The following is a 24,589-nucleotide window of genomic DNA, read 5'->3' on the forward strand; positions in this document are numbered from 1 at the left end:
TGATATCGTCACAAATGCCTAGAAAAGAAATACAACTCTGTGACCTATTGGTTTAATGAGGTGGCACAGGTGGTTTTCTGTGCTCACTTGATGGAACTCAGAACAAGACTAACGTTGGGAGGATATTCCATAAATTGTATCACTTAGATCTTAGAGGGGAACAGTGAGAGGAAACCGTAAATAGAAAAAACGATGATCTAGCGGTAACTTTGAATTGAATATATAGAATTAGGGATTTGGTAACATCATTTTGAATGCATTATGTTACCTTATGCAGTTACACCACCCAACCCTACTCTTCTAAGGATTTGTAAAATGAATAATAAATGTATTATTGTCAAACATTCTGCCATAGCTATTATCATTTTAAATCATTTTCTATTTTAAATGCATATGTGTTTGAATCCTCCACGATATGAGTGTGAACACTGCAAGCAGGATGTCATTAGCAAGAGATAATTAAACTGTGAGCTTTCTGTACAAACATTCTTGTTTTACAGATATAAAATTGTCCTATAGTTCCTTCAAAATTTCCCACAGCAATATTTTACATTTCCTGGGTGTAAACTTTTGAGATAACCCTACCCACTTCCCATGTCATAAGAGTGATGTAATATGGCATGCATAAGACTGGAAGTAGTATATAAAAACCCACTGGCAGAAGGCAAGAGCACACTGAGAGCTTACCTGAGCAAATAGCTAGCGGTACTTTATCCAAATACTCTTCACTTTTATCCAAGATGATTCCATCAGCACTGCAGGTATGTTGTATTTTCTAAATGAGAATACTAATGATTCACTGGCAATCAATGACATTTCTATGAAAACATATATCTGTGGTGATTAATCAAATATTTAATATTTCTAAAAAATATTGTAAATTGTAGGAGATTTACTAAAGAAAAATTTCTAAAAACAGTTTAAAAAAAAAAACACTTGAAAGCTGTGTTATATTCAAATGGAACCCATAGAACATTTTTCAGGAACATTATATGTACAGGCATTGGCGTAGGTACCAGTTCAAATCAAAAAAGGGGCAATTGTGTGGGGGATGGCATTTGCTTACTTTAGCCTTATGCTGCGAATGCCAATGATTACAATATCTCTGACTTCGTTTTAAAATTTTATTAATTGCAACTGTGAATGTAAAATGTAAAAATGAATTCTAAGGAGATCACTTGTTGGTAGATAAGAAAAAGGGACACTTGGTTTGGAAATAGAAAGAGAAAAACGCTGCCCAGATGTTTTTCGGTAAACTAGCGAATTAAAAACCAATTGGCAACATTTAGGCAAAAATAGCTGATTTGGAAAAAAATATCACATTTGCTATAGTTACAGCTTAGCTATTTTAGCCACAATTTGGTGTTCAAAATTGAATTAACACAATTCAGAATTTAGCCCTGTAGATCAGATATCTGTGATCCCTTTGTACGTATTTACTTAATACAAGTGATTTGAAAGATAGCTGATATTATGATTAGCTATTACTGCAACATGTTTTGTAAATTCATTACGCAATACATTTTATAAACATTATAATCTCGCTGTCATCTACTGCTATCTCTCAAATGTTAAACATAAACTATAAATATAAAAATATTGCATACATAAATGCACTGTAAGTATTGTAAGTTGGCATTCATTATGGACTTCTGGTTCAAAACTAGACATTTGCAATTTATTTTCTTCCAAATCAAATTTGGCAAAATGTCTAAATCAATGGAAACCAAAGTGAAACCAAAACAAACTGAATCAGAATGAATTGAAACTAATTCTCAATATTGCACTTTCAAAATGTTAGATAGAAAAGGATAACTGTCTATGCACTGACCAACAGGGAATCACATATATAGACACGACAATCCAAAGGTTAAAATAATTAAATAACATGTCTATAATTGTAATACCAATCTATAAATACATCAAATATTGCAAAATAAATTATACAATAAAATGTTCAACTATGAGAAAATAATGATATTATAACAATATTTTTCATTACAGAACACACGGAAACTCCACCAAGTTTCAAGGCAAATTCACAAGACGGCTTTGAAGGGTAATTCCCTTTTGTATTTATTATGAATGCATCATTGATAACTTGCTACAATATATCTCGCAAACATTGAAGTTTATCACAATATCATCACATGAGCACAAGTTCCTGCTGTCAGATTGTTGTGCAGTGTTTTGCTGTCTGTGCAATGGGTCACAGGAAAGCAATCATCTCACGTCTTGCCCAATTCTGCCTACTCACTTCTGTGTCATCTCTACGTACACTTAAGGACAGATTTCCAGAATGTACAAAATATGCAAGCTTGCGGCATGGGTTTTACACTTTGGAAAACAGGTTGCAAATAAGTGCAGCTAAAATTCACAATATTTCAGATTACTTTCATATTTATTACAAACAAAACTATTGCCTAATAGCACTTGTAAAGCAAACACCGCCCTATCTGTATTTTAATAAATCCCACACTCAGACTTAGATCCTGTCTGTCATAAGATTGTGATATCATTAGGAGGAGACCTCAGGAATATCAGTGATTCATAATTCCTGCACAAGTACAAAAGTGACATAAGATTTTCTAAAATTAAAACACAGATCACTTAATGTGTTATCAGTGCACATTGCTTTAGATTACTACATTTATTACTGGTGAGGTCTAACTTGTTTGTGGCACAATAATGATGTAAAGACGGATATCCTATCTTAATAGATGGATGGGTTATCAGGATACACCTTTTAAAATAAGATACTGTTACAGCGCATTATTTAATGAGATTGGTAGTGGATTTCCGAGCACTTGAAAAAACTCTATATTCGTACAATCCACATTTCAGTAATTTATAATATTCAATGTTTTTTGTGTTTTACAGTGGTTGTAGGCCATCAGCCAGAAGAAACCGTGACAAACAGTTTTGCGTCATTTATCCATAAGATTCGCCCAGAGCACCTATCTGAGATTGTAAGGCACAGAAGTAAGCGTATGATCTTGGACAACATTGGTGTTGGTCTTGTGGGAAGTACAACACACGTATTCAACGTGATCAAGCAATATTGTCAGGTAAAAAAAATAAGAATTGACAGGTAGAACTTTTTTATGACGTTGATAAGGAAATAACCCAGGGGAGTTTGGGGGGTATGTTAGATACTGTGAGGCAATTAGTGAAAGGTTTCTTCACTAAGCATCGAATTGTAGTGAATTGAAAACTGATATTCCAAAATGGAGGTGAAAATGCTGATTTGGAAAAACTCTCCAGTTCTGCTACAGTCTGATATAAGCCTAAATATTACAACTCAGTTTTAAGTTTACTACAATTCAGTTCACAACAATTCCGATGTACCATAATTCAGTTGAGACACCATTTAACAATGACTGGAATTCCTAAAACAGACTAGAATCATTCTAGGATCTGGGGATAATGTGACTCATACTGCGGGGTTTACTCAGTGGACACAAATCGTTTATATGGTTACCTTAAATACACTCAAATGCATTTGGCCCAGACCACAACACTCAGCTTCTTATTTCACAACAGACAAGATACAATGCTGCAGTAATTCTGTCATGCCAATTTTACCGACTCAAATCTAGTGTGCCCCTAATTTCATGCCCCTACATGCCAAATGTCACCACATGAAAATAAAAATGACAAATATATGGAGGTCTGAGACGCTCTGTAACTGACTGATTTGGTATTAAACAACTTCCATTATTAGAAAATATTGTGTGTGACATTAAAAAGGAATACTCACATTTGATTATGAATTGTCTATTTCCACAGGATCTGCATGTTTCAACACATGGAAGTTCAGCTGTGTGCTCTGTTTATGGCCAAAAGGGATTAAAGCTTTCTCCAACACTGGCTGCTTACACTAACGGAGTAGCTGTAAGTGTGTTTATGTTATATTGCCTGGTTATTATGAATGCTTTTTTTTATTTTGTTTGCTTCGAAAATGAAAAGTAGCTTCCGAGGCTGGTTGATATTATATGGTTAACATACAGGTTTGATTTCTTTTACTTTCAATTTCATATTGAACCACTGAAGGTGTTTTGGTGTTATACAAACATAGAAAATTAAGCACTGCTCTCATACTCCCACTACTTCTGAGCGGCCGTAATTACCAGAGTAAATAAAAAAGAAATTTAAATTACTTGCACACTTACCCAAATCCCTATGCATATATAAATAACTGGAGACCTCCACTAAAGGTGTTTTGAAGAAAATGAATGCAAGGACAGGAAAAGGCTGCAAATTTTTTTTTTCTAGATGCTGAAAAAAGCATCATGGGAGGTGTAGTTTTACAACATCTGTGGATCTACTATTGGCCACCATGATGCAACCAACATTGATAAAGTAGTTTCCCTAATCTATGTTATCTCTGTAGTATCCTGGGCAAATTGTTCTATATAGAAGTAGCAGGAACACAGAATATATGTTTAGTCTATGTCCTTCTCTAATTTCCAATTTTTTTGTAGGTTCACTCTATGGACTTTGATGATACCTGGCACCCTGCTACCCACCCATCAGGCGCAGTCCTACCTGCAGTTCTGGCATTGACCCAAATGCTTTCAAAAGACAAAACAATCACTGGTGAGGACCTTCTGATAGCATTTAATGTGGGAATTGAGGTACAAGGACGACTGATGAGTTTCTCACCTGAAGCACAAAATATTCCCAAAAAGTGAGTATTTTGATCATTACATCTGTATGTTTTATATTGTTTCCATGTACCATTTGAATTAACCTGAAATTGTCACGTGCTCTTGTCTTCATTGATTGTTTAATTTATTGTATGAATAATGATCTGGGGGTAAATGAAGTTTAAGGGGATAGAGGAAGATTGCCTCCTGTGACATTTATATGATGTAGGAAAAAATATTATCAATTGGATAAATTGAGATTGAGATTGAATTAAAATGAGAAGAAAAAAAAAAAAAGACCATCAGTGTGACTTTAGGAACTTTGCACAAATTCAGACTAAATTGATTAAAATGTATGTGGACTTTCATTTGGAACACATGGAGATCACAATAGCATTCCATTCAGTGCAGCATTACTTTGTCAGAGGTTGTGAATAGATTTATCAGTGTCTGCACCGACACTGTAATATATTTTCAACTACATACTTATGGCTGAAATATAATTAGCACATTAATGGGTCAGGGAAATCTATTTAATCACCGTTTGTGGTCTCTGTGCACCAGATGTATCTGAGTGGTAAACTGGATATCAACCAAGCTCATTTAATAATGCAGATATTGGTTTACACTCACATTTACAGACTGCATGATACTTACCCTCCTTGTAAAATTAAATACCAATTATTAGAAACGTGCATATTAAGATAGTCATTTTCTTTTGTTTCACTTCCAGATTTCATCCACCATCTGTTGTTGGCACTATGGGAAGTGCCGCAGCGTCAGCCAAACTTCTTTCATTGAACCAAGAACAGTGCACACATGCATTGGCGATCGCAGCCTCTCTTGCTGGAGCTCCAATGGCGAACGCTGCCACACTCGCCAAACCTTTGCATATTGGAAATGCCAGCAGGCTGGGCCTTGAGGCAGCACTTCTGGCAGCAAGAGGAATGGAGGCAAATCCTCTAATTTTCGATGATGTGCCTGGGTGTTCAGGCTTCAGTGCCTTCTACGGAGAGTATGAACCTAAATCATTATCTGCACCTGGAGAGGAATATGAATTCCTCTTGGAGAACCAAGATATTGCATTTAAGTCATTTCCAGCCCACCTCGGTATGCACTGGATAGCAGATGCTTCAATCTCGGTCAGAAACAGATTCATAAGCCAGTATGGCTCCTTTAATCCATCTGCCATCCAATCAATTGTTCTCCGAGTTCCAATCTCTAAATACATTAACAGGCCCTATCCTGAATCAGAACACGAAGCCCGCCACTCTTTCCAGTTCAATGCTTGCACCGCCCTTCTGGATGGTGAGGTGAATATCGGTTCATTCAGTGATGACAGTATCTGTCGCAAGGAACTCCATGTACTGTTGAGTAAAGTGATAGTGGAGCATCCTAAAGATAATGTAGCCAATTTTGATAAAATGTATGGGGAAGTAGCCTTACTGATGAAAAATGGGGATATGGTGACAGGAAAATGTGACACATTCTATGGGCATTGGAGGAACCCACTGAGTAGAGAGTCCCTTCAAAAGAAATTCCGCACTAATGCTAGACATGTCCTTCGGGATGATCAGGTAGAGGGGGTGATAGAGGTAGTAGAGAACATAGAACAAGTGACAGACAGCTCCCAGTTACCATTGTTACTGCAGTGATTAGTCTCTAGCTAAGATATGAAAACATGTGAGCACCTTGTACAGCTCAACAGAAACTGACACTATAATAAACAAATCAAAAAAGGCAAAAACACAAAAAGCCATACTTATCAATTGAAAAACTGGGGCAACCCGATGGCAAGATGCCATATATCTAGCATTGTGCAGAAAAGGTCCATGTTATTTTTTTCATATGTACTCAGAGGGCATGCCACCATACTGGTAATATTTACATTTTTTATTCAATATGACAGTTGTACGGAAAATAAAGATAAAAGGATCCCACTTTTAGTGGATGGCAGATTAAGTGCAATATTTAAATTACGAAATAATCTTTGTGCATCTCTACACATTTTACAATGCAAACGTCAAGCATCGAAGACAAATACATGTTTGTGGCAAAAATAAATAATACATTGTAATTTTAACCCTTTTCAGTTTAACGGGGTAGTGTGATTTAATTGGGCTGCCCTTCAATCCACGGTTAGCTGTAATGACAGTTTAGAGGCAGAAAATCCATATCTCTCCAGTTTATAATAAACTACAATTATTGACTGTGGGCTTTATAAATGAATAGTAAATAGGTAACATGACTTACTTTCTGAAGATCATGTTTTGCCATCATTTATCGATACCACAAACCGACATATATATATAAAGTTATATACTTGAGGAGTTGACCTTCTTACAAAAGTTTATTTTATTTTATGTCTAATATTATTTTATTACTTGAAAAAATAAATGTATGATTTTTCTCATTATCACTGTGACTTTAAACTATACAAGTGAAAACACATTTTATATTGTAATTATTTGTTAAATAAAACCTTGCTGTATTTATTCACTAATTGAGCGTGTCTCTTTTTGTACATTAGAACATCGAGTAGTTAACAATGCTTTAAAACAACCTCTGAAAGTATATGAGAAGTAAAGAGAAATAACAGCAAACTTAATAAACAGTCCACTAATGGACAGATCAAAAGTAATGTTAAAGGAGCACTATGTCTATAGCCTGTCCCTGCAGGATTTTCAGTGTAAACGCTGCCTTTTCATTGCTGCCTAGTAACACCACTAATGGCAGTCACTCAGACAGCCACTAGCGGTGCTTCCTATATCAGTGCTGCACAGTGTGCAGAACCTACGTTCAGCGTCTCCATGCTACTCAATGCAACTCTATGAGGCATTTTGCAGTGCATGTGCAATAGCCTCCCAATGCTTTGCTGTGGGAAAGCAATGGATTGGCTGGGATCAACAAGCTTGATGTTCTTAGCCAAGGGTGCAGCAACACCAGCACGGTGATGGAGAAAAGGTAACCAGGACCAGTCTTCACACATGCCTCCATACCTTCTTTCCTTGTATCCTCAGCGACCACCAGTTGTGTTTCATGAAGGACCATAACTCTTTAGCAGGAATCAACTAGCCCTTACAACTGTAATACTCTCCAACCAACACCCACATCAATATTCACACAATTTAAAATGTATTTGATCAAAAACTTAGATACAATTACATGATTCCCCATTATGTGCCTGTTGATTAATGGTATGATCGCCAAAATATTCCCTTGGAAAGAGTCAGATAGGAATGTCCTCTCTCTATACCAGGGCTTCCCAAACTTTTATGGGCAGAGACCCACTTGCTTTTCATGCATATTTTAAAAATCAACACCATGGCATTCCACTTTAGAGGCATACAATTGACACACCATGGCAATCCGCTTTAAATGCATACAGTTGGCACACCATGGAAATCACTTTTACAGGCATAACATTGGCACATCATGGCAATCAGCTTTACATGCATACAATTGGCACACCATAGCAATCCGCATTAGATGCATACAATTGGCACAGCATGGCAATCAGCTTTAGATACGTACAATTGGCACACCATGGCAATCACTTTTACAGTCATAACATTTGCACACCATGGCAATCAGCTTTAGAGGCATACAATTGGCACACTATAGCAATCCGCTCTAGGGGCATTCAATTAGCACACCATGGCAATCAGCTTTACAGGCATACAATTGGCACACCATGGCAATCAGCTTTACAGGCATACAATTGGCACACCATGGCAATCAGCTTTACAGGCATACAGTTGGCACATCATGGCAGCTTCCGATGCATACAATTGGCACACCATGGCAATCAGTTTTAGAAGCATACAATTGGCATATCATGGCTTTAAATGCATACATTTGGCTCAGAATGTCAATCTGCTTTAGAGGCATACATTTGTCACGCAGGGCAATCAGCTTTAGATGCATACAATTGGCACACCATGGCAATCGGTTTTAGATGCATAAAATTGGCATATCATGGAAGTTTTAGAGGCATAATTCTGGGATATCATGGCAGTTTTAGACGCATAAACTTGGCACATCATGGCAATCAGTTTTAGAGGCACACAACTGCTTACTCATAGACTCAGAATCAGAAGTGTTGTGTCCTGCTCTTTCATCAAGGTAACTCATGCTGATTATCCCAGTGGTGGAACTAATGCAGAGAGGGCCCTGGTGCAGGTATGTTTTCTGTGCCCCCCTCTAGTGCAAGTGTGGCCAAAAGGTAGATCCCCACCTGTCGGAGAACTTCAACAATGCTATGCCAGCTGGGGATCTACCAACTGCGCATCGTTGCAGGGTTATATTTGTGAGAAGTATTTGAGCGTTTGAATGTAAGCATGTTTTTGTAATAAGTAAGTATTAAGTTGTGTGCATGTATGGGTGTATTTGTATATAGTGTTGCCATTGGAATGTAGTGGTGTACTTGTTTGTAATGTTTGTGTCAGAATGCAGGGGTGATTTTATGTAGTGTAGGACTTTAAACCCTTACTGACCAGACCGGTTTTCAATTGTCTTACAGTTAAGGACCAGGGACTAATTCTATCACCAGTCTTTGTCAAACTTTTGGGTCATTTTTTTGTGTTATTTTTCTCTCACGTTGTACTTTAGGCATTGGTTCTCAGTTCCTGTTATGTGTTACTGACAAAGAACACCTCAATATGTGTTCAGCAACATCTCCCGAGTACAACAGTGCCCCCAATGTAAAGGTTTTATGGGTTTTTGCAAACTTACAGGGGTCAAATGTTGGGCTTTCCCCATTTCCATGTTTGCCCAATTTAGTTTACCAGATTGGTTTGCTGGGTCTTTTGAGACCATAAATAACAAACACAATGTCTTTAAAGGGACACTATAGTCACCTGAACAACTTCAGCTTAATGAGGTTGTTCAGGTGAGAACTATAGCTCCCTGTAGCCTTTCTCATGTAAACACTGTATTGTCTGAGAAAATACAGTGTTTACATTGAAAGCTAGGAACACCTCCAGTTGCAGTCACTCAGAGTGAACCAGAGGGACTTAGGAGTTGATGGATTGTCAGATCTGCTGTCATCAGAGCACAGGGCAGCACTGTGCACAGCATCCTGTGATTCAGTATCTCCTCCCTCTACAGACACTGAACTTTCCTCATAGAGATTCATTGATTTAATTAATCTCTACGAGGAGATGCTGATTGGCCAGGGCTGTGTTTGAATCATGCTGGCTCTGCCCCGATCTGCCTCTTTGTCAGTCTCAGCCAATCCTATGGGAAGCACTGTGATTGGATCAGGCTACCACATGTCAGCAGACTGCTTGTTTTTCTGATTCTAACAGCATGCAGATTTACAGCTTCAGGCTTGAATACAGTAAGATTTTTACTATATTTATGGAGGCATGAGGGGCCCAGGGGGCTAGATGATGGTGTTAACACTTTAGGGTCAGGAATACATGTTTGTCTTCCTGACCCTATAGTGATCCTTTAATAATGTATTCATGTATTTTAACCCGTTAAGGACCGGCCTGTTTTGGCCATGTTGTACGTTAACCCCTTAAGGACGGAGGACGGTTCAGGACCGTCATCTGCATTTTTGCGTTGCCGACCGGTGACGGTCCTGAACCGTCCTAACCGTCCAATGTACTTACCCGATCGCCGTCGTTCCCCCGGCGGCGATCGGCGGTGCTCCCGGTGTGGGGAGACTGCCTGCAGCCCAGACAGTCTCCCCATGGCGGTTTAGGACCCCTGTGGCCATGTGATCGCCCAACAGGGCGACCACATGGTCACAATAGGTGTCCAAGTATCTGCCTGCAGGGGGACTGTCTGTGCTGACAGGCAGTCTCCCTGCAACTGTAAAATCAAACAAAATTTAAAGTGAAAGTTAATAAAAAAAAAACATTATATATGTGTATATATATGATATATAGACATATATTATACCTATATAATATATGTCTATATATCACATATATAATGTCATGCTAAGTGTATTTTTATATTAATATGTACATATATTAATATAAAAATACACTTATAATTAATTTACACACGTATATATATAATATATATAATAACTATATATATTGTATATATATATATTATTATAAAATACGAATAATAAATAATTTTAATTAAATTAAAAAAATTAAAAATAATAATAAAAATTAAAAAAAATTATATATCTATACGAAATTTTATTCTAACTGTATTGATATTAATATATATATATTTATATCAAAATACACTTAGAATGAAATTGTATATATATCTATGTATATATAAATAAATAAAAAGAATGCGAACTATTCATATGTCCATATACAAAATTACATAAATAATTATATAAATATACACGTAGACTTCAAATATATAAATATGCATATATATTTAAATTCTACGTGCGTATTTATGTAATATTTTCACATAATTAAGTTATTTTATTGATTGCAATTTAAGGGACCTGCCTGCCAACCCAGGCCGAAAGTCCAGAGAATTTTATTTGCCATCACTGTATTTTACCCTGTAACGTTCTACGACACCCTAAAACCTGTACATGGGGGGTACTGTTTTACTCGGGAGACTTCGCTGAACACAAATATTAGTGATTCAAAACAGTAAAACATATCACAGCGATGATATTGTCAGTGAAAGTGACTTTTTTTGCATTTTTCACACACAAACAGCACTTTTACTGATGATATAATTGTTGTGATACATTTTCCAGTTTTGAAACACTAATATTTGTGTTCAGCAAAGTCTCCTGAGTAGAACAGGACCCCCCATGTACAGGTTTTATAGCATTTTTGAAAGTTACAGAGTCAAATATATGGGTCAAATATTTTTACATTGAAAATGGCCAGGTTGGTTACGTTGCCTTTGAGAGCATATGGTAGCCCAGGAATGAGAATTACCCCCATGATGGCATACCATTTGCAAAAGAAGACAACCCAAGGTATTGCAAATGGGGTATGTCCAGTCTTTTTTAGTAACCACTTAGTCACAAACACTGGCCAAAATTCAATATGGGGTATGTGTTTGTGTTTAGCTGTAATTTTCCGCTCTCTCATTTACTGTTCCCATACAAATTATATATTGTTGTTTTCAGGACAAGAAGGGCTTTCTTTAAATACCATTATTTGTATCATGTCATATATTTTACGTTAAAAAAAATAATAAAATGTGAAAAATTGGAAACAAAAACAGTTTTGGACATTTACTTGAAAAATCTTTTTCATATCTACAAAAGTTAAGGAAAAATACTGCTAAATAGATTCAAAATTTTGTCCTGAGTTTAAAAACACCCAGTGTTTACCTGCTTTTTTGCTTTTATAGGGCTATAAGTACGAGTAGCAAATTGCTGTTTCAATATATATATTTTTAAAATGTATCAATAGTGACATTGTAACACTGTTATCTCTCATAAATCCCCGAATCACACCTCACATGTACATATTTTTTTTAAAAGTAGACAACCCAGGTTATTCAAAATGGAGTATGTCCAGTCTTTTTTAGTAGCCACTTAATCACAAACACTGGCCAAAGTTAGCATTTATATTTGTTTGTGTGTTAAAAATGCAAAAAACGCTAACTTTGGCCAGTGTTTGTGACTAAGTGGCTACTAAAAAAGGCTGAAAATACCGCATTTGCAATACCTTGGGTTCTCTTCTTTTGCAAATGGTATGCCATCATGGGGCTAATTCTCATTCCTGGGCTACCATACGCTCTCAAAGGCAACATAACCAATCTGACAAATTTCAATGAAAAAAAAAAAGTAAAATCAAGCCTTATATTTGACCCTGTAACTATCAAAAACACTATAAAACCTCTACATGTTGGGTACTGTTATACTCAAGAGACTTGCTGAACACAAATATTAGTGTTTCAGAACAGTAAAACGTATCACAGCAATAATATCATCAGTGAAAGTGCCGTTTGTGTGTGAAAAATGCAACAAAACTTCACTTTCACTGACAATATTATTGCTGTGATATGTTTACTGTTTTGAAACACTAATATTTGTGTTCAGTGAAGTCTCTTGAGTAAAACAGTACCCCCATGTACAGGTTTTAGGGTCATAGAAAGTTACAGTGTTAAACACAGTGCTAACAAATTAAATTGTTGGGACTTTTGGCCTGGGTTGTCAGTCAGGTCCCTCAATTTGCAATTAATAAAATTACTTAATTATATAAATATATTACATAAATATCCACGTAGAATTTAAATATATATACATATTTATATATTTGAAGTCTACATGTATATTTATGAAATTATTTATGTAATTATGTATATGGACATGTGTATATTTCGCATTATTTTTATTGTCTTTGTCCATCATGTTAAAAGTTAGTTTAACCAGCTCAGGCCTATATATCTTTCCTGATCCTTGTTTAATGGTTTTATTTCCCTACTTAAATACCTCTGTCTTATCTCTGTAATTCTCAATCTTAGCTTTTGTTTTTCCTTAACTGACCTTAAATCAAATGTCCATCTATGCACCCCCCCATCTCTTAGCCCATCTGAAACTAATATACATCTCTCTCCCACAGTCTGATTTTTAAACATACCCAGTCCAGCATAGAACTCAGAGCTCCATCAGCAGTTCCATGGCCATTTGAAACCGGTAGCCTTCTGGAAGACTGATTCCCCTCCCACCCTAACACTCGCCCACCCACCCCATGGTTATTTCCTCATTTATAGATAGTCTCCCACACAACTTTCAATCTCCTGAAATGAATCCAAATATAACCATACTGATATTCTTAATAACCACTACCAGCATAAGCACACACCTCAAACTGGAACGCAAATTATCATACACCATAACATGCTCTGTTCCTGTAACTTATCTGCTGAGTGCTGGTGGAGAGTTATAAAAAATAGCCCTCCTACCCCCACCTCACAAAATTATAAAGTATCCCATTCACTATATGGCCAAACAAAAATGATGTCCAAATTCCTATTCCTGATGTTACTTGCCCTTGCAAATGATGTGGAGCCTAACCCTGGTCCCCCAGCTAATTCTAGTCCTATTCTCCCCACTAAAAAATGCCTCTCTTTTGTGCACTGCAACATCCGTAGTTTACTCCCTAAACTGGATGCACTGCAAGCCTGGTGTTCCCATTACAAACCAAAAATCATTGTGCTCTTAGAATCATGGTTAACGACTAAAATACCAGACACCGCCATTGCAATACAGGGGTATTCATGTTTTAGAAATGACAGAGCAAAGAGAGGGGAGGCATTGTTATTTATGTTGACAATTCCATAAAGTTTACCCCTTTACAAAACCTTAGTCCTCCTCAGGGGCGTACCTGGAGTATTTGGCACCCGGGGCGGATCCTTTATTTGGCACCCCCCCAACTTTGAAATGTAAAAAACAACTGCAATTTTGAATGTATTTGGCACTGAACACCGAAACAAACACACACACAAACAGATACACATACAGGTACACAGAAATACAGATACACATGTATAAGTGTGTGTTTGCGTAGTGGATGCAATGTGTTTGCATTGTGGATGCAGTGTGTGCGCTTGTATAGTGTATGCAGTGTGTGTATAGTGAATGCAGCTTGTGTGTATAAAGTATGCAGTATGTGTATAATGTATGCAGTGTGTGTGTATAGTGTATGAAGTGTGCAGTGTGTGTATGCAGTGTGTGTGTATAGTGTATGAAGTGTGCAGTGTGTGTATGCAGTGTGTGTATAGTGTGTGTATGCAGTGTGTGTATAGTGTGTGCAGATGCAGTGTGTGTATAGTGTGTGCAGATGCAGTGTGTGTAGATGCAGTGTGTGTATGCAGTGTGTGTATGCAGTGTGTATATAGTGTGTGCAGATGCAGTGTGTGTATGCAGTGTGTGTATAGTGTGTGCAGATGCAGTGTGCGTATGCAGTGTGTGTATGAAGTGTGCAGTGTGTATGCAGTGTGTGTATGCAGTGTGTGTGTATGCAGTGTGTGTATAGTGTATGCAGTGTGTGTATGCAGTGTGTGTATAGTGTGTGTGTATGCAGTGTGTGTGTATGCAGTGTGTGTATAGTGTATGCAGTGTGTGTGTATGCAGTGTGTGTGTGTATGCAGTGTGTGTATAGTGTGTGCAGATGCAGTGTGTGTATAGTGTGCAGATGCAGTGTGTGAATAGTGTGCAGATGCAGTGTGTGTATGCAGTGTGCGTGCAGATGCAGTGTGTATGTTGTGTGGAATAAGTGCTGCCACTTACCTGCCCGTCCCATCCTCCTCAACTGGTGGTCCGGTGGCACAGCATTAGATGGGCAGTGAAGAGGAGCCCAGAACTCTGCATCCTCGTTTCCCATCCAGCAGCAGCAGGGTCCTTTGTTCTCGCGATCTGCGAGAGCAGAGGACTTACTGCTGCTGCTGGATGGGAAACCGCGTGGATACTATTATATGCCGCCCCTGTGAAAGTTTGCCCCGGGCACCCCCTTAGTGAGTGGTACCCGGGGCGGACCGCCCCCACCGCCCCCTCCTTAGTATGCCACTGGTCCTCCTGCCACCTTTGATTTCTTTTCTGGCACAATTGAGATCCCATGCAGTAAATCAATCATTGTTGCAGGAATCTACCGTCCACCTAGCTCCCCTGTGCATTCCCTTTCTGACATAGCCCATCTCGTTAGTGAAACCATAGCTCAAAACCCAAAAAGTGAACTGTTGGTTTTTTGAGATTTTAATATTGATTGGCTGAATCCTAAAAATAATAGTTCTTGCACGCTGTTTAAGACTTTGCAGCTGTGTGAGACTTTGCAGCTCACACAATTAATCTCCTCTAGTGATGTACCGAACTGTTCGCTGGCGAATAGTTCCTGGCGAACATAGCGTGTTAACGTTCGCCGCGGCGGGCAAACACATGCGCGGTTCGATCAACCCCCTATTCGTTATCATTGAGTAAACTTTGACCCTGTGCCTCACGGTCAGCAGACACATTCCAGCAAATTAGCAGCAGACCCTCCCTTCCAGACCCTCCCACCTCCTGTACAGCATCCATTTTAGATTCATCCTGAAGCTGCATTCTTAGATAGAGGAGGGAAAGTGTAGCTGCTGCTCATTTGATAGGGAAATTGATAGCTAGGCTAGGGTATTCAGTGTCCACTACAGTCCTGAAGGACTCATCTGATCTCTGCTGTAAGGACAGCACCCCAAAAAGCCCCTTTTAGGGCTAGAACATCAGTCTGCTTTTTTTTTTTTCTGCCTGCCTGTCTGCCTGCCAGCTTCTGTGTCAGGCTCACAGTGGATACTGTGCCCACTTGCCCAGTGCCACCACTCATATCTGGTGTCACAATAGCTTAAGCTTGCATTTAACAACAAAAAAATTTTTTTCTTCAGCGTGTACTCTGCCAACCTCTGCAAGTGCACTTTGCCACTCATATCTGGTGTCTCTATAGCGTGCCTTTAACCCCTTAAGGACCAAACTTCTGGAATAAAAGGGAATCATGACATATCACACATGTTATGTGTCCTTAAGGGGTTAAAAAGAAAAAACGTTTTTCACTGTAAGCTAATAGCAGTCAGTGTCCTTAAAGCGGGTGTCAGGCCTTCAGCGCTTACTCTGCCAACCTCTGCAAGTGCACATTGCCACTCATATCTGGTGTCACTATAGCATTTAAAACCAAAAAACTTTTTCCACTGTTATAGATTGAATAGCAGTTAGTTGTCTTCAAGCGGGTGTCAGGCCTACAGCGTGTACTCTGCCAACCTCTGCCAGTGCACATTGCCACTCATATCTGGTCTCACAGTAGCTTTCACGCATAGTACCACTAATCCAAAAAAAAATGACAGGCAGAGGCAGGCCACCCTGCAGGGTCCATCGTGGTCGTGGTGCTGTGATTCCCTTTTGCCCCAGAATAATGCCCAGTTTTCAGAGGCCACGTACCCTGAACTTGAAAAGTTCTGAGGACATAGTTGACTGGCTAACACAGGACACCCAATCTTCTACAGCTTCCGCTCGGAACCTTGATGCACCATCCTCCTCCAGCTTAGCTTCGGGCACTTCTCAAGATACTACTCACCCGCCTGCCGCCACCAGCAACACTAGCACCACAGCCGCTTCACTTGGTATGTCAGAAGAGTTATGTACACATCCGTTTGAAGAAATGAGTGATGCGCAACCATTATTGCCAGAGGATGTAGATAACAGGGATATATCTCAGGCAGGCAGCATTACACACATGGACGTACGGTGTGATGATGATGATGTTGTACCCGCTGCTGCTTCCTTTGCTGAGTTGTCAGATACAAGTGAAGCGGTTGATGATGACGATGCATCCATGGATGTCACGTGGGTGCCCGCTTGGCAAGAAGAAGAACAGGGCGAAAGTTCAGATAGGGAGACAGAGAGGAGGAGGAGGAGACGAGTTGGAAGCAGGGGGAGGTCATCGCAAGGAGCTAGTGTCACAGTCAGACAGCATGCATCGGCACCCGGGGTCAGCCCGACAGCACGCCAATCAACGCATGCTGTGTCCACCACCAGAATGCCGTCATTGCAGAGCTCAGCAGTGTGGCATTTTTTTTGTGTCTCTGCCTCGGACAACAGCGATGCCATTTGCAACCTGTGCCAAGTCGTGGGAAGTCCAACACCCACCTAGGTACAACTGCTTTGCGTAGGCACATGATCGCACATCACAAATGCCTATGGGATCAACACATGAGTACAAGCAGCACACAAACTCAAAGCCGCCAGCCTCCTCCTGGTCCAGCATCTTCAGCCACGTCAACCACTGCTGTCCTCCTTGCCCCCTCTCAACCATCCGCCACTCCGTCTCTCACCTTGAGCAGTTCCCGCTCATCTGCCCACAGTCAGGTGTCTGTCAAGGACATGTTTGATCGTAAGAAGCCAATGTCAGAAAGTCACCCCCTTGCCCAGCGTCTGACAGCTGGCTTGTCTGAACTATCAGCCCACCAGCTTTTACCATACAAACTGGTGGAGTCTGAGGCGTTCGAAAAATTTGTGGCTATTGGGATACCGCAGTGGAAGGTTCCCGGACGAAATTTCTTTGCACAAAAGGCAATCCCCAACCTGTACTCGATTGTGCAAAAGGAAGTAATGGCATGTCTGGCACACAGTGTTGGGGAAAGGGTCCATCTGACCACTGATACCTGATCTGCAAAGCATGGTCAGGGCAGGTATATCACCTACACTGCGCATTGGGTAAACCTGCTGACGGCTGCCAAGCATGGAATGCGTGGCTTTGCAGAGGAGTTGGTGACACTTCCACGACTTGCAGGCAGGCCTGCTGCCACCTCCTCTACTCCTCCTACTCCATCCTCTTCCATAACCTCCTCGGCTGAGTCCTCTTCTGCTGCTGCGTCTTGCTCCACATCAACGGCACCCCCCCAGCTCCCCAGGTACTATTCTACATCCCGGATACGGCAGTGTCACGCCGTCTTGGGTTTGACTTGCTTGAAAGCAGAGAGTCACACCAGAGAAGTACTCCTGTCCGCCCTGAACGCACAGGTGGAAAAGTGGCTGACTCCGCAGCAACTGAATATCGGCAAAGTGGTTTGTGACAACGGAACAAATTTGTTGGCGGCATTGAAGTTGGGCAAGTTGACACATGTGCCGTGCATGGCACATGTATGTAATCTGATCGTACAACGCTTTGTGTATAAGTACACAGGCTTACAGGACGTCCTGAAGCAGGCCAGGAAGGTGTGGCCATTTCGGGCGTTCCTACACAGCCATGGCGCACATTGCAGATATCCAGCGGTGAAACAACATGCCAGTGAGGCGCTTGATTTGCGACAGCCCGACACGTTGGAATTCAATACTCCTAATGTTCGACCGCCTGCTCCAACAAGAAAAAGCCGTTAATGAATATTTGTATGACCGGGGTGCTAGGACAGTCTCTGGGGAGCTGGGATTTTTTTTGCCACGTTACTGGACGCTCATGCGCAATGCCTGTAGGCTCATGCGTCCTTTTGAGGAGGTGACAAACCTAGTCAGTCGCACCGAAGGCACCATCAGCGACAACATACCATTTGTTTTCTACCTGGAGTGTGCCCTGCGAAGAGTGCTGGACCAGGCCGTAGATGGGCGCGAAGAGGAAGAGGAAGAGTTGTGGTCACCATCACCACCAGAAACAGCCTTATCAGCATCGCTTGCTGGACCTGCGGCAAAGCTGGAAGAGGATTGTGAGGAAGAGGAGTCAGAGGAGGAATGTGGCTTTGAGGAGGAGGAGGAAGACCAACCACAACAGGCATCCCAGGGTGCTCGTTGTCACCTATCTGGTACCCGTGGTGTTGTACGTGGCTGGGGGGAAGAACATACCTTCATTGAGATCACTGAGGAGGAGGAACGGGAAATGAGTAGCTCGGCATCCAACCTTGTGCAAATGGGGTCTTTCATGCTGTCGTGCCTGTTGAGTGACCCTCGTATAAAAAGGCTGCAGGAGAACGACCTGTACGGGGTGTCCACGCTATTAGACCCCCGGTATAAGCAGAAAGTGGCTGAAATGTTACCAAATTACAACAAGTAGGAAAGGATGCAGCATTTGCAAAATAAATTAAAAAGTATGCTTTACACAGCGTATAAGGGTGATGTCACAGCACAACGGGAATCTAACAGGGGAAGAGGTGAAAGTCATCCTCCTCCTCCCACGACCACGCCGGCAAGGACAGGACGCTTTAAAGACGTGTTGTTGATGGAGGACATGCGGAGCTTTTTAAGCCACAGCCCTTCGGGATCCACCCGCAGGCTTGACCTGTGGCCTGAGCTATCCCAATTTGCGATAGAACTTCTGGCCTGCCCCGCTTCAAGTGTCCTGTCAGAAAGGACCTTCAGTGCTGCAGGAGGTATTGTCACTGAAGAGAAGTCGCCTAGGTCAAAAAAGTCTAGATTACCTCACCTTTATTAAGATAAATGAGGGATGGATCCCGAAGGCACTGACAGTGGGTGATACATTCGACTAAAAAAGGCCTGATGAGATGAGCTGCCTTGGACTAAAAATGGTGACCCTATGTAGGAGGAACAGTCCCTATTCTGCTCTGTGTCAGTGTGTATCAGGGTCCCTGAGGACAGGTGTCAATCCATATCTGCCAAGTGACCCTATGTAGGGGGAACAGTCCCTATTCTGCTCTGTGTCAGTGTGTATCAGGGATCATTAGGATAGGTGTCAATCCATATCTGCCAAGTGACCCTATGTAGGGGGAACAGTACCTATTCTGCTCTGTGTCAGTGTGTATCAGGGATCATTAGGATAGGTGTCAATCCACATCTGCCAAGTGACCCTAAGTAGGGGGGACAGTCCCTATTCTGCTCTGTGTCAGTGTGTATCAGGGATCATTAGGATAGGTGTCAATCCATATCTGCCAAGTGACCCTATGTAGGGGGAACAGTCCCTATTCTGCTCTGTGTCAGTGTGTATCAGGGTCTCTGAGGACAGGTGTCAATCCATATCTGCCAAGTGACCCTATGTAGGGGGAACAGTCCCTATTCTGCTCTGTGTCAGTGTGTATCAGGGACCATTAGGATAGGTGTCAATCCATATCTGCCAAGCGACCCTATGTAGGGGGAACAGTCCCTATTCTGCTCTGTGTCAGTGTGTATCAGGGATCATTAGGATAGGTGTCAATCCATATCTGCCAAGTGACCCTATGTAGGGGGAACAGTCCCTATTCGGCTCTGTGTCAGTGTGTATCAGGGATCATTAGGATAGGTGTCAATCCATATCTGCCAAGTGACCCTATGTAGGGGGAAAAGTCCCTATTCTGCTCTGTGTCAGTGTGTATCAGGGATCATTAGGATAGGTGTCAATCCATATCTGCCATGTGACCCTATGTAGGGGGAACACTCCCTCTTCTGCTCTGTGTCAGTGTGTATCAGGGTCTCTGAGGACAGGTGTCAATCCATATCTGCCAAGTGACCCTATATAGGGGGAACAGTCCCTATTCTGCTCTGTGTCAGTGTGTATCAGGGGCTCTGAGGACAGGTGTCAATCCATATCTGCCAAGTGACCCTATGTAGGGGGAACAGTCTCTATTCTGCTCTGTGTCAGTGTGTATCAGGGTCTCTGAGGACAGGTGTCAATCCATATCTGCCAAGTGACCCTATGTAGGGGGAACAGTCACTATTCTGCTCTGTGTCAGTGTGTATCAGGGATCATTAGGATAGGTGTCAATCCATATCTGCCAAGTGACCCTATGTAGGGGGAACAGTCCCTATTCTGCTCTGTGTCAGTGTGTATCAGGGGCTCTGAGGACAGGTGTCAATCCATATGTCAAGGTGTCAATATGTCATATGTCAGGTGTCAATCCATATCCATTGTGATTTAGGAATGTTAAGTGATTTATGCCCTTTATGGATTAAAACCAGACTCTGCATCAACTGTGTAATTTTCCATGGGAGTTTTGCCATGGATCCCCCTTCGGCATGCCACAGTCCAGGTGTTAGTCCCCTTGAAACAACTTTTCCATCACTATTGTGGCCAGAAAGAGTCCCTGCCCATTGAAGTCAATGGCGGTTCGTCAATGGCGCATCCGCCGTTCGCAAACCGAAAATTTTGTGTTCGCGACATCACTATTCTCCTCCCCAACGCGCATAAACATTAAAAGCCATAACCATACCCTGCTAGATTGGATTCTCTCCACTTCTCCTGATAGAATCCAGGAGGCCGGTGTTCTCCCAAACATTTTCAGTGATCACTGTTTAGTGTACTGTGTGCGCAAAATAAAGGCTATTAAATCCTTTCCCAAGGTTAAAATCACTAGGTACTTCAAAAAATGTAATCTTGAATCCTTTCTAAATGACATCAAGAACCTCCCATGGCACAGATTAAACATTATCCCAGATCTAGACTGTGCTGTTGAATTCTTTCAGTCTGAACTCCTACAAATTTGGAATTTGCATGCCCCACTGCGTAAGGGGACGGTAAAAGGAGCACATATGAACTGGATCACAGCTGATCTCATCCAAATGTACCAGTTTCGGGATTCTTTGTGGTCAAAGTTTAAGCGTACTGGCTATATGAATGATCAATGTGCATATAGACAATGGCGAAATATATGCACAAAACAGCCAAAATTGGCCAAGGCCCAATTTTTTTATGAAAATCTGAACAATAACATCTCAAACCCTAGAAACTTTTGGAAAGTCATAAATAAACTACAAACTCCCCCAATCCACTCCCAACCCTCCACTGTCAAAGTGGATAACCAAACCCTGCAACTTCCCTTAGATGTAGCAAATGCCTTTAACAATTATTTTGTCGGATGCTCTACTGCCCTGATTGCCAAGCTAATAAATGACACGCAGTGGCGTACATACCAGGGTCGCAGGGGTCGCGGCTGCGACCGGGCCCGGCCCACCAGGGGGCCCGGCCGCCCCTGCGACCCGGTATGTAGCCACTGGGCCAGCCTCTTCTCCTGGGGGGCCCTAGAGCTGGCCCTGCTGTCACCCCACGGCCGGTCCTGCGGGCGCGCGAGGGAGCACTCTCCCCTGAGTGCTTCCTCTTCAGCTCCCTCGCGCACCGCACTGATACCGGAGCCGGAAGATGACGTCATCTTCCGGCTCTGGTATCAGTACGCGGCGCGCGAGGGAGCTGAAGAGGAAGCACTCAGGGGAGAGTGCTCCCTCGCGCGCCCGCCAGCCTGACTGCCCCCCAGGTGACCAGCCCCCCCAGGAGCCCAGCAGCACCACTGGACCCCAGGGAATCCCCTCAGCACTCCAAAAGGTAAGGAGGCTGGGGGGATTAAATAAAAAAAAAAAAAACGTGTGTGTGTGTGTGTTAGTGTGTGTGTGTGTGTTAGAGTGTTTGTGTCTGCTAGTGAGTGTCAATGAGTGTGTTACTGTGTGTGTCTGTTACTGAGTGTGTTTGTGTGTGTGTGTGTGTTAGTGTGTGTGTGTTAGAGTTGTTAGAGTGTGTGTGTGTGTCTGCTAGTGTCAGTGAGTGAGTGTGTCTGTTGTGTTTGTCAGTGAGAGTGTATGTTTTGTAAGTGAGTGTGTATGTATGTCTGTCGCTGAGTGTGTCTCTGTCAGTAAATGTGTGTGTCTGTTAGCTAGTGTGTATGCGTCTGTTCGTGAGAGTGTGTGTGTGTCTTCAGCACTTACCTTTCTCCAGCACCGGACTCCCTTGGCGCAGGGGATCTCTCCGCCTCTCTGCTCCGAATGCGCATGCGCTGCGAGCCGCGCACGCATTCAAACCGCCCATAGGAAAGCATTACTCAATGCTTTTCTATGGACGTTCAGTGTCTTAGAATCGCGGAGGCGCCTCTAGCGGCTGTCAGTGAGACAGCCACAAGAGGCTGGATTAACCCTCAGTGAAACATAGCAGTTTCTCTGAAACTGCTATGTTTTCAGCTGCAGGGTTAAAACTAGAGGGACCTGACACCCAGACCACTTCATTGAGCTGATGTGATCTGGGTGTCTGTAGTGGTCCTTTAAGTGTGTGTGCATCTGCATGCACTGGCGTACATACCGCGGTCGCAGGGTTCGCAGCCATGCGACCAGGTGCCCGCTGCAATGTGTTGCGGCCCCGGTCCGCCAGAGTAAGCGCGGGGGGTTGGGGGGGGGCCCACGGATCAATTTTCGCACCGGGGCCCCATGGGTCATGTGTACGCCACTGATGACACGCATCCTGAAACTACAAATGTGGATCAGGTCCCACTAAATTTGCACAGGCCCAATATAGACAAATTAATTTTTAGACCTGTACCTGTTAGTGTCATTAAAAAACATCTTAATAATCTAAAAATGAAAAACCAGTCCGGGCCTGATCAAATCCAAGCAATGCTGTTGAAGCTCAGTGCGCCGGCAATTGCTAAACCCGTCACAACTCTAATTAACGAATCCTTGGTGTCTGGATACATACCCAAACTGTGGAAGACTGCGAGAGTAGTGCCTATCCATAAAAGTGTTGACACTACTTTACATAGTTACATAGTTACATAGTTACATAGTTACATAGTTAGATAGCTGAAAAGAGACTTGCGTCCATCAAGTTCAGCCTTCCTCACACCTGTTTTTTGCTGTTGATCCAAAAGAAAAAAACAAAACAAAAAAAAAAAACCCCAGTTTGAAGCACAATTTTGCAACAAGCTAGGACAAAAAATTCCTTCTTGACCCCAGAATGGTAGTCATATTTATCCTTGAATCAAGCAGTTATTACCCTACATTGAAAGATTATATCCTTGAATATTCTGTCTTTGCAAGTATGCATCTAGTAGCTGTTTGAACATCTGTATGGACTCTGATAAAACCACTTCTTCAGGCAGAGAATTCCACATCCTGATTGTTCTTACAGTAAAAAAACCTTTCCTTTGCCTTAGACGAAATCTTCTTTCTTCCAGTCTAAACGCATGGCCTCGTGTCCTATGTAAAGTCCGGTTTGTGAATAGATTTCCACACAATGGTTTGTATTGGCCCCGAATATATTTGTATAATGTTATCATATCCCCTCTCAGGCGACGTTTTTCTAAACTAAATAGGTTTAAATTTGTTAACCTTTCTTCATAGCTGATATGTTCCATTCCTTTTATTAATTTTGTAGCCCGCCTCTGCACTTTTTCTAGTGCCATGATATCCTTCTTTAGAACAGGTGCCCAAAATTGCACAGCATATTCAATATGTGGTCTTACCAGTGATTTATAGAGAGGCAAAATGATATTCTCGTCCCGAGAATGAATGCCCTTTTTCATGCATGACAATACCTTACTGGCCTTGGCCACTGCTGATTGACATTGCACATTGTTGCATAGTTTGTTGTCTATAACAATTCCCAAGTCCTTTTCGTGTGTTGTTATCCCTAATTCGCTTCCATTAAGGGTATACGTTGCTTGTGTATTCTTTACGCCGAAGTGCATAACTTTGCATTTTTCAACATTAAATTTCATCTGCCATTTGAGTGCCCAGTCCTCCAGTCTATCTAAATCCTTCTGCAGCAAAGTAATATCTTGCTCACATTTTATTATTTTACAAAGTTTTGTGTCATCTGCAAACACTGAAACATGACTTTCAATGCTGTCTT

The 24,589-nt window shown here is 41.6% G+C and overlaps 1 protein-coding gene across 1 annotated transcript; it reads left to right on the forward strand.

Annotated features, from left to right (window-relative positions):
* The first annotated feature begins 670 nt into the window (after positions 1 to 670).
* LOC134573770 (cis-aconitate decarboxylase-like) lies at positions 671 to 6,787 on the forward strand. Its single transcript, XM_063433548.1, has 6 exons — positions 671 to 761; positions 2,005 to 2,059; positions 2,881 to 3,068; positions 3,790 to 3,894; positions 4,485 to 4,690; positions 5,383 to 6,787. Exons 1-6 carry the CDS (start codon positions 741 to 743, stop codon positions 6,302 to 6,304), a joined length of 1,497 nt encoding a protein of 498 aa, XP_063289618.1. The 5' UTR covers positions 671 to 740; the 3' UTR covers positions 6,305 to 6,787.
* Positions 6,788 to 24,589: the final 17,802 nt, after the last annotated feature.

This window comes from Pelobates fuscus, chromosome 9, assembly GCF_036172605.1.
Source record: "Pelobates fuscus isolate aPelFus1 chromosome 9, aPelFus1.pri, whole genome shotgun sequence".
Lineage (NCBI taxonomy): Eukaryota > Metazoa > Chordata > Amphibia > Anura > Pelobatidae > Pelobates > Pelobates fuscus.

Excerpts from the sequence above, each read along its gene's own strand:
- LOC134573770 (XM_063433548.1), top strand. The coding sequence starts at position 741 with ATGATTCCATCAGCACTGCAG. Across the intron at positions 762-2,004 it reads TGATTCCATCAGCACTGCAG|AACACACGGAAACTCCACCA; the intron begins GTATGTTGTATT and ends TTTTCATTACAG. Across the intron at positions 4,691-5,382 it reads GCACAAAATATTCCCAAAAA|ATTTCATCCACCATCTGTTG; the intron begins GTGAGTATTTTG and ends TTTCACTTCCAG.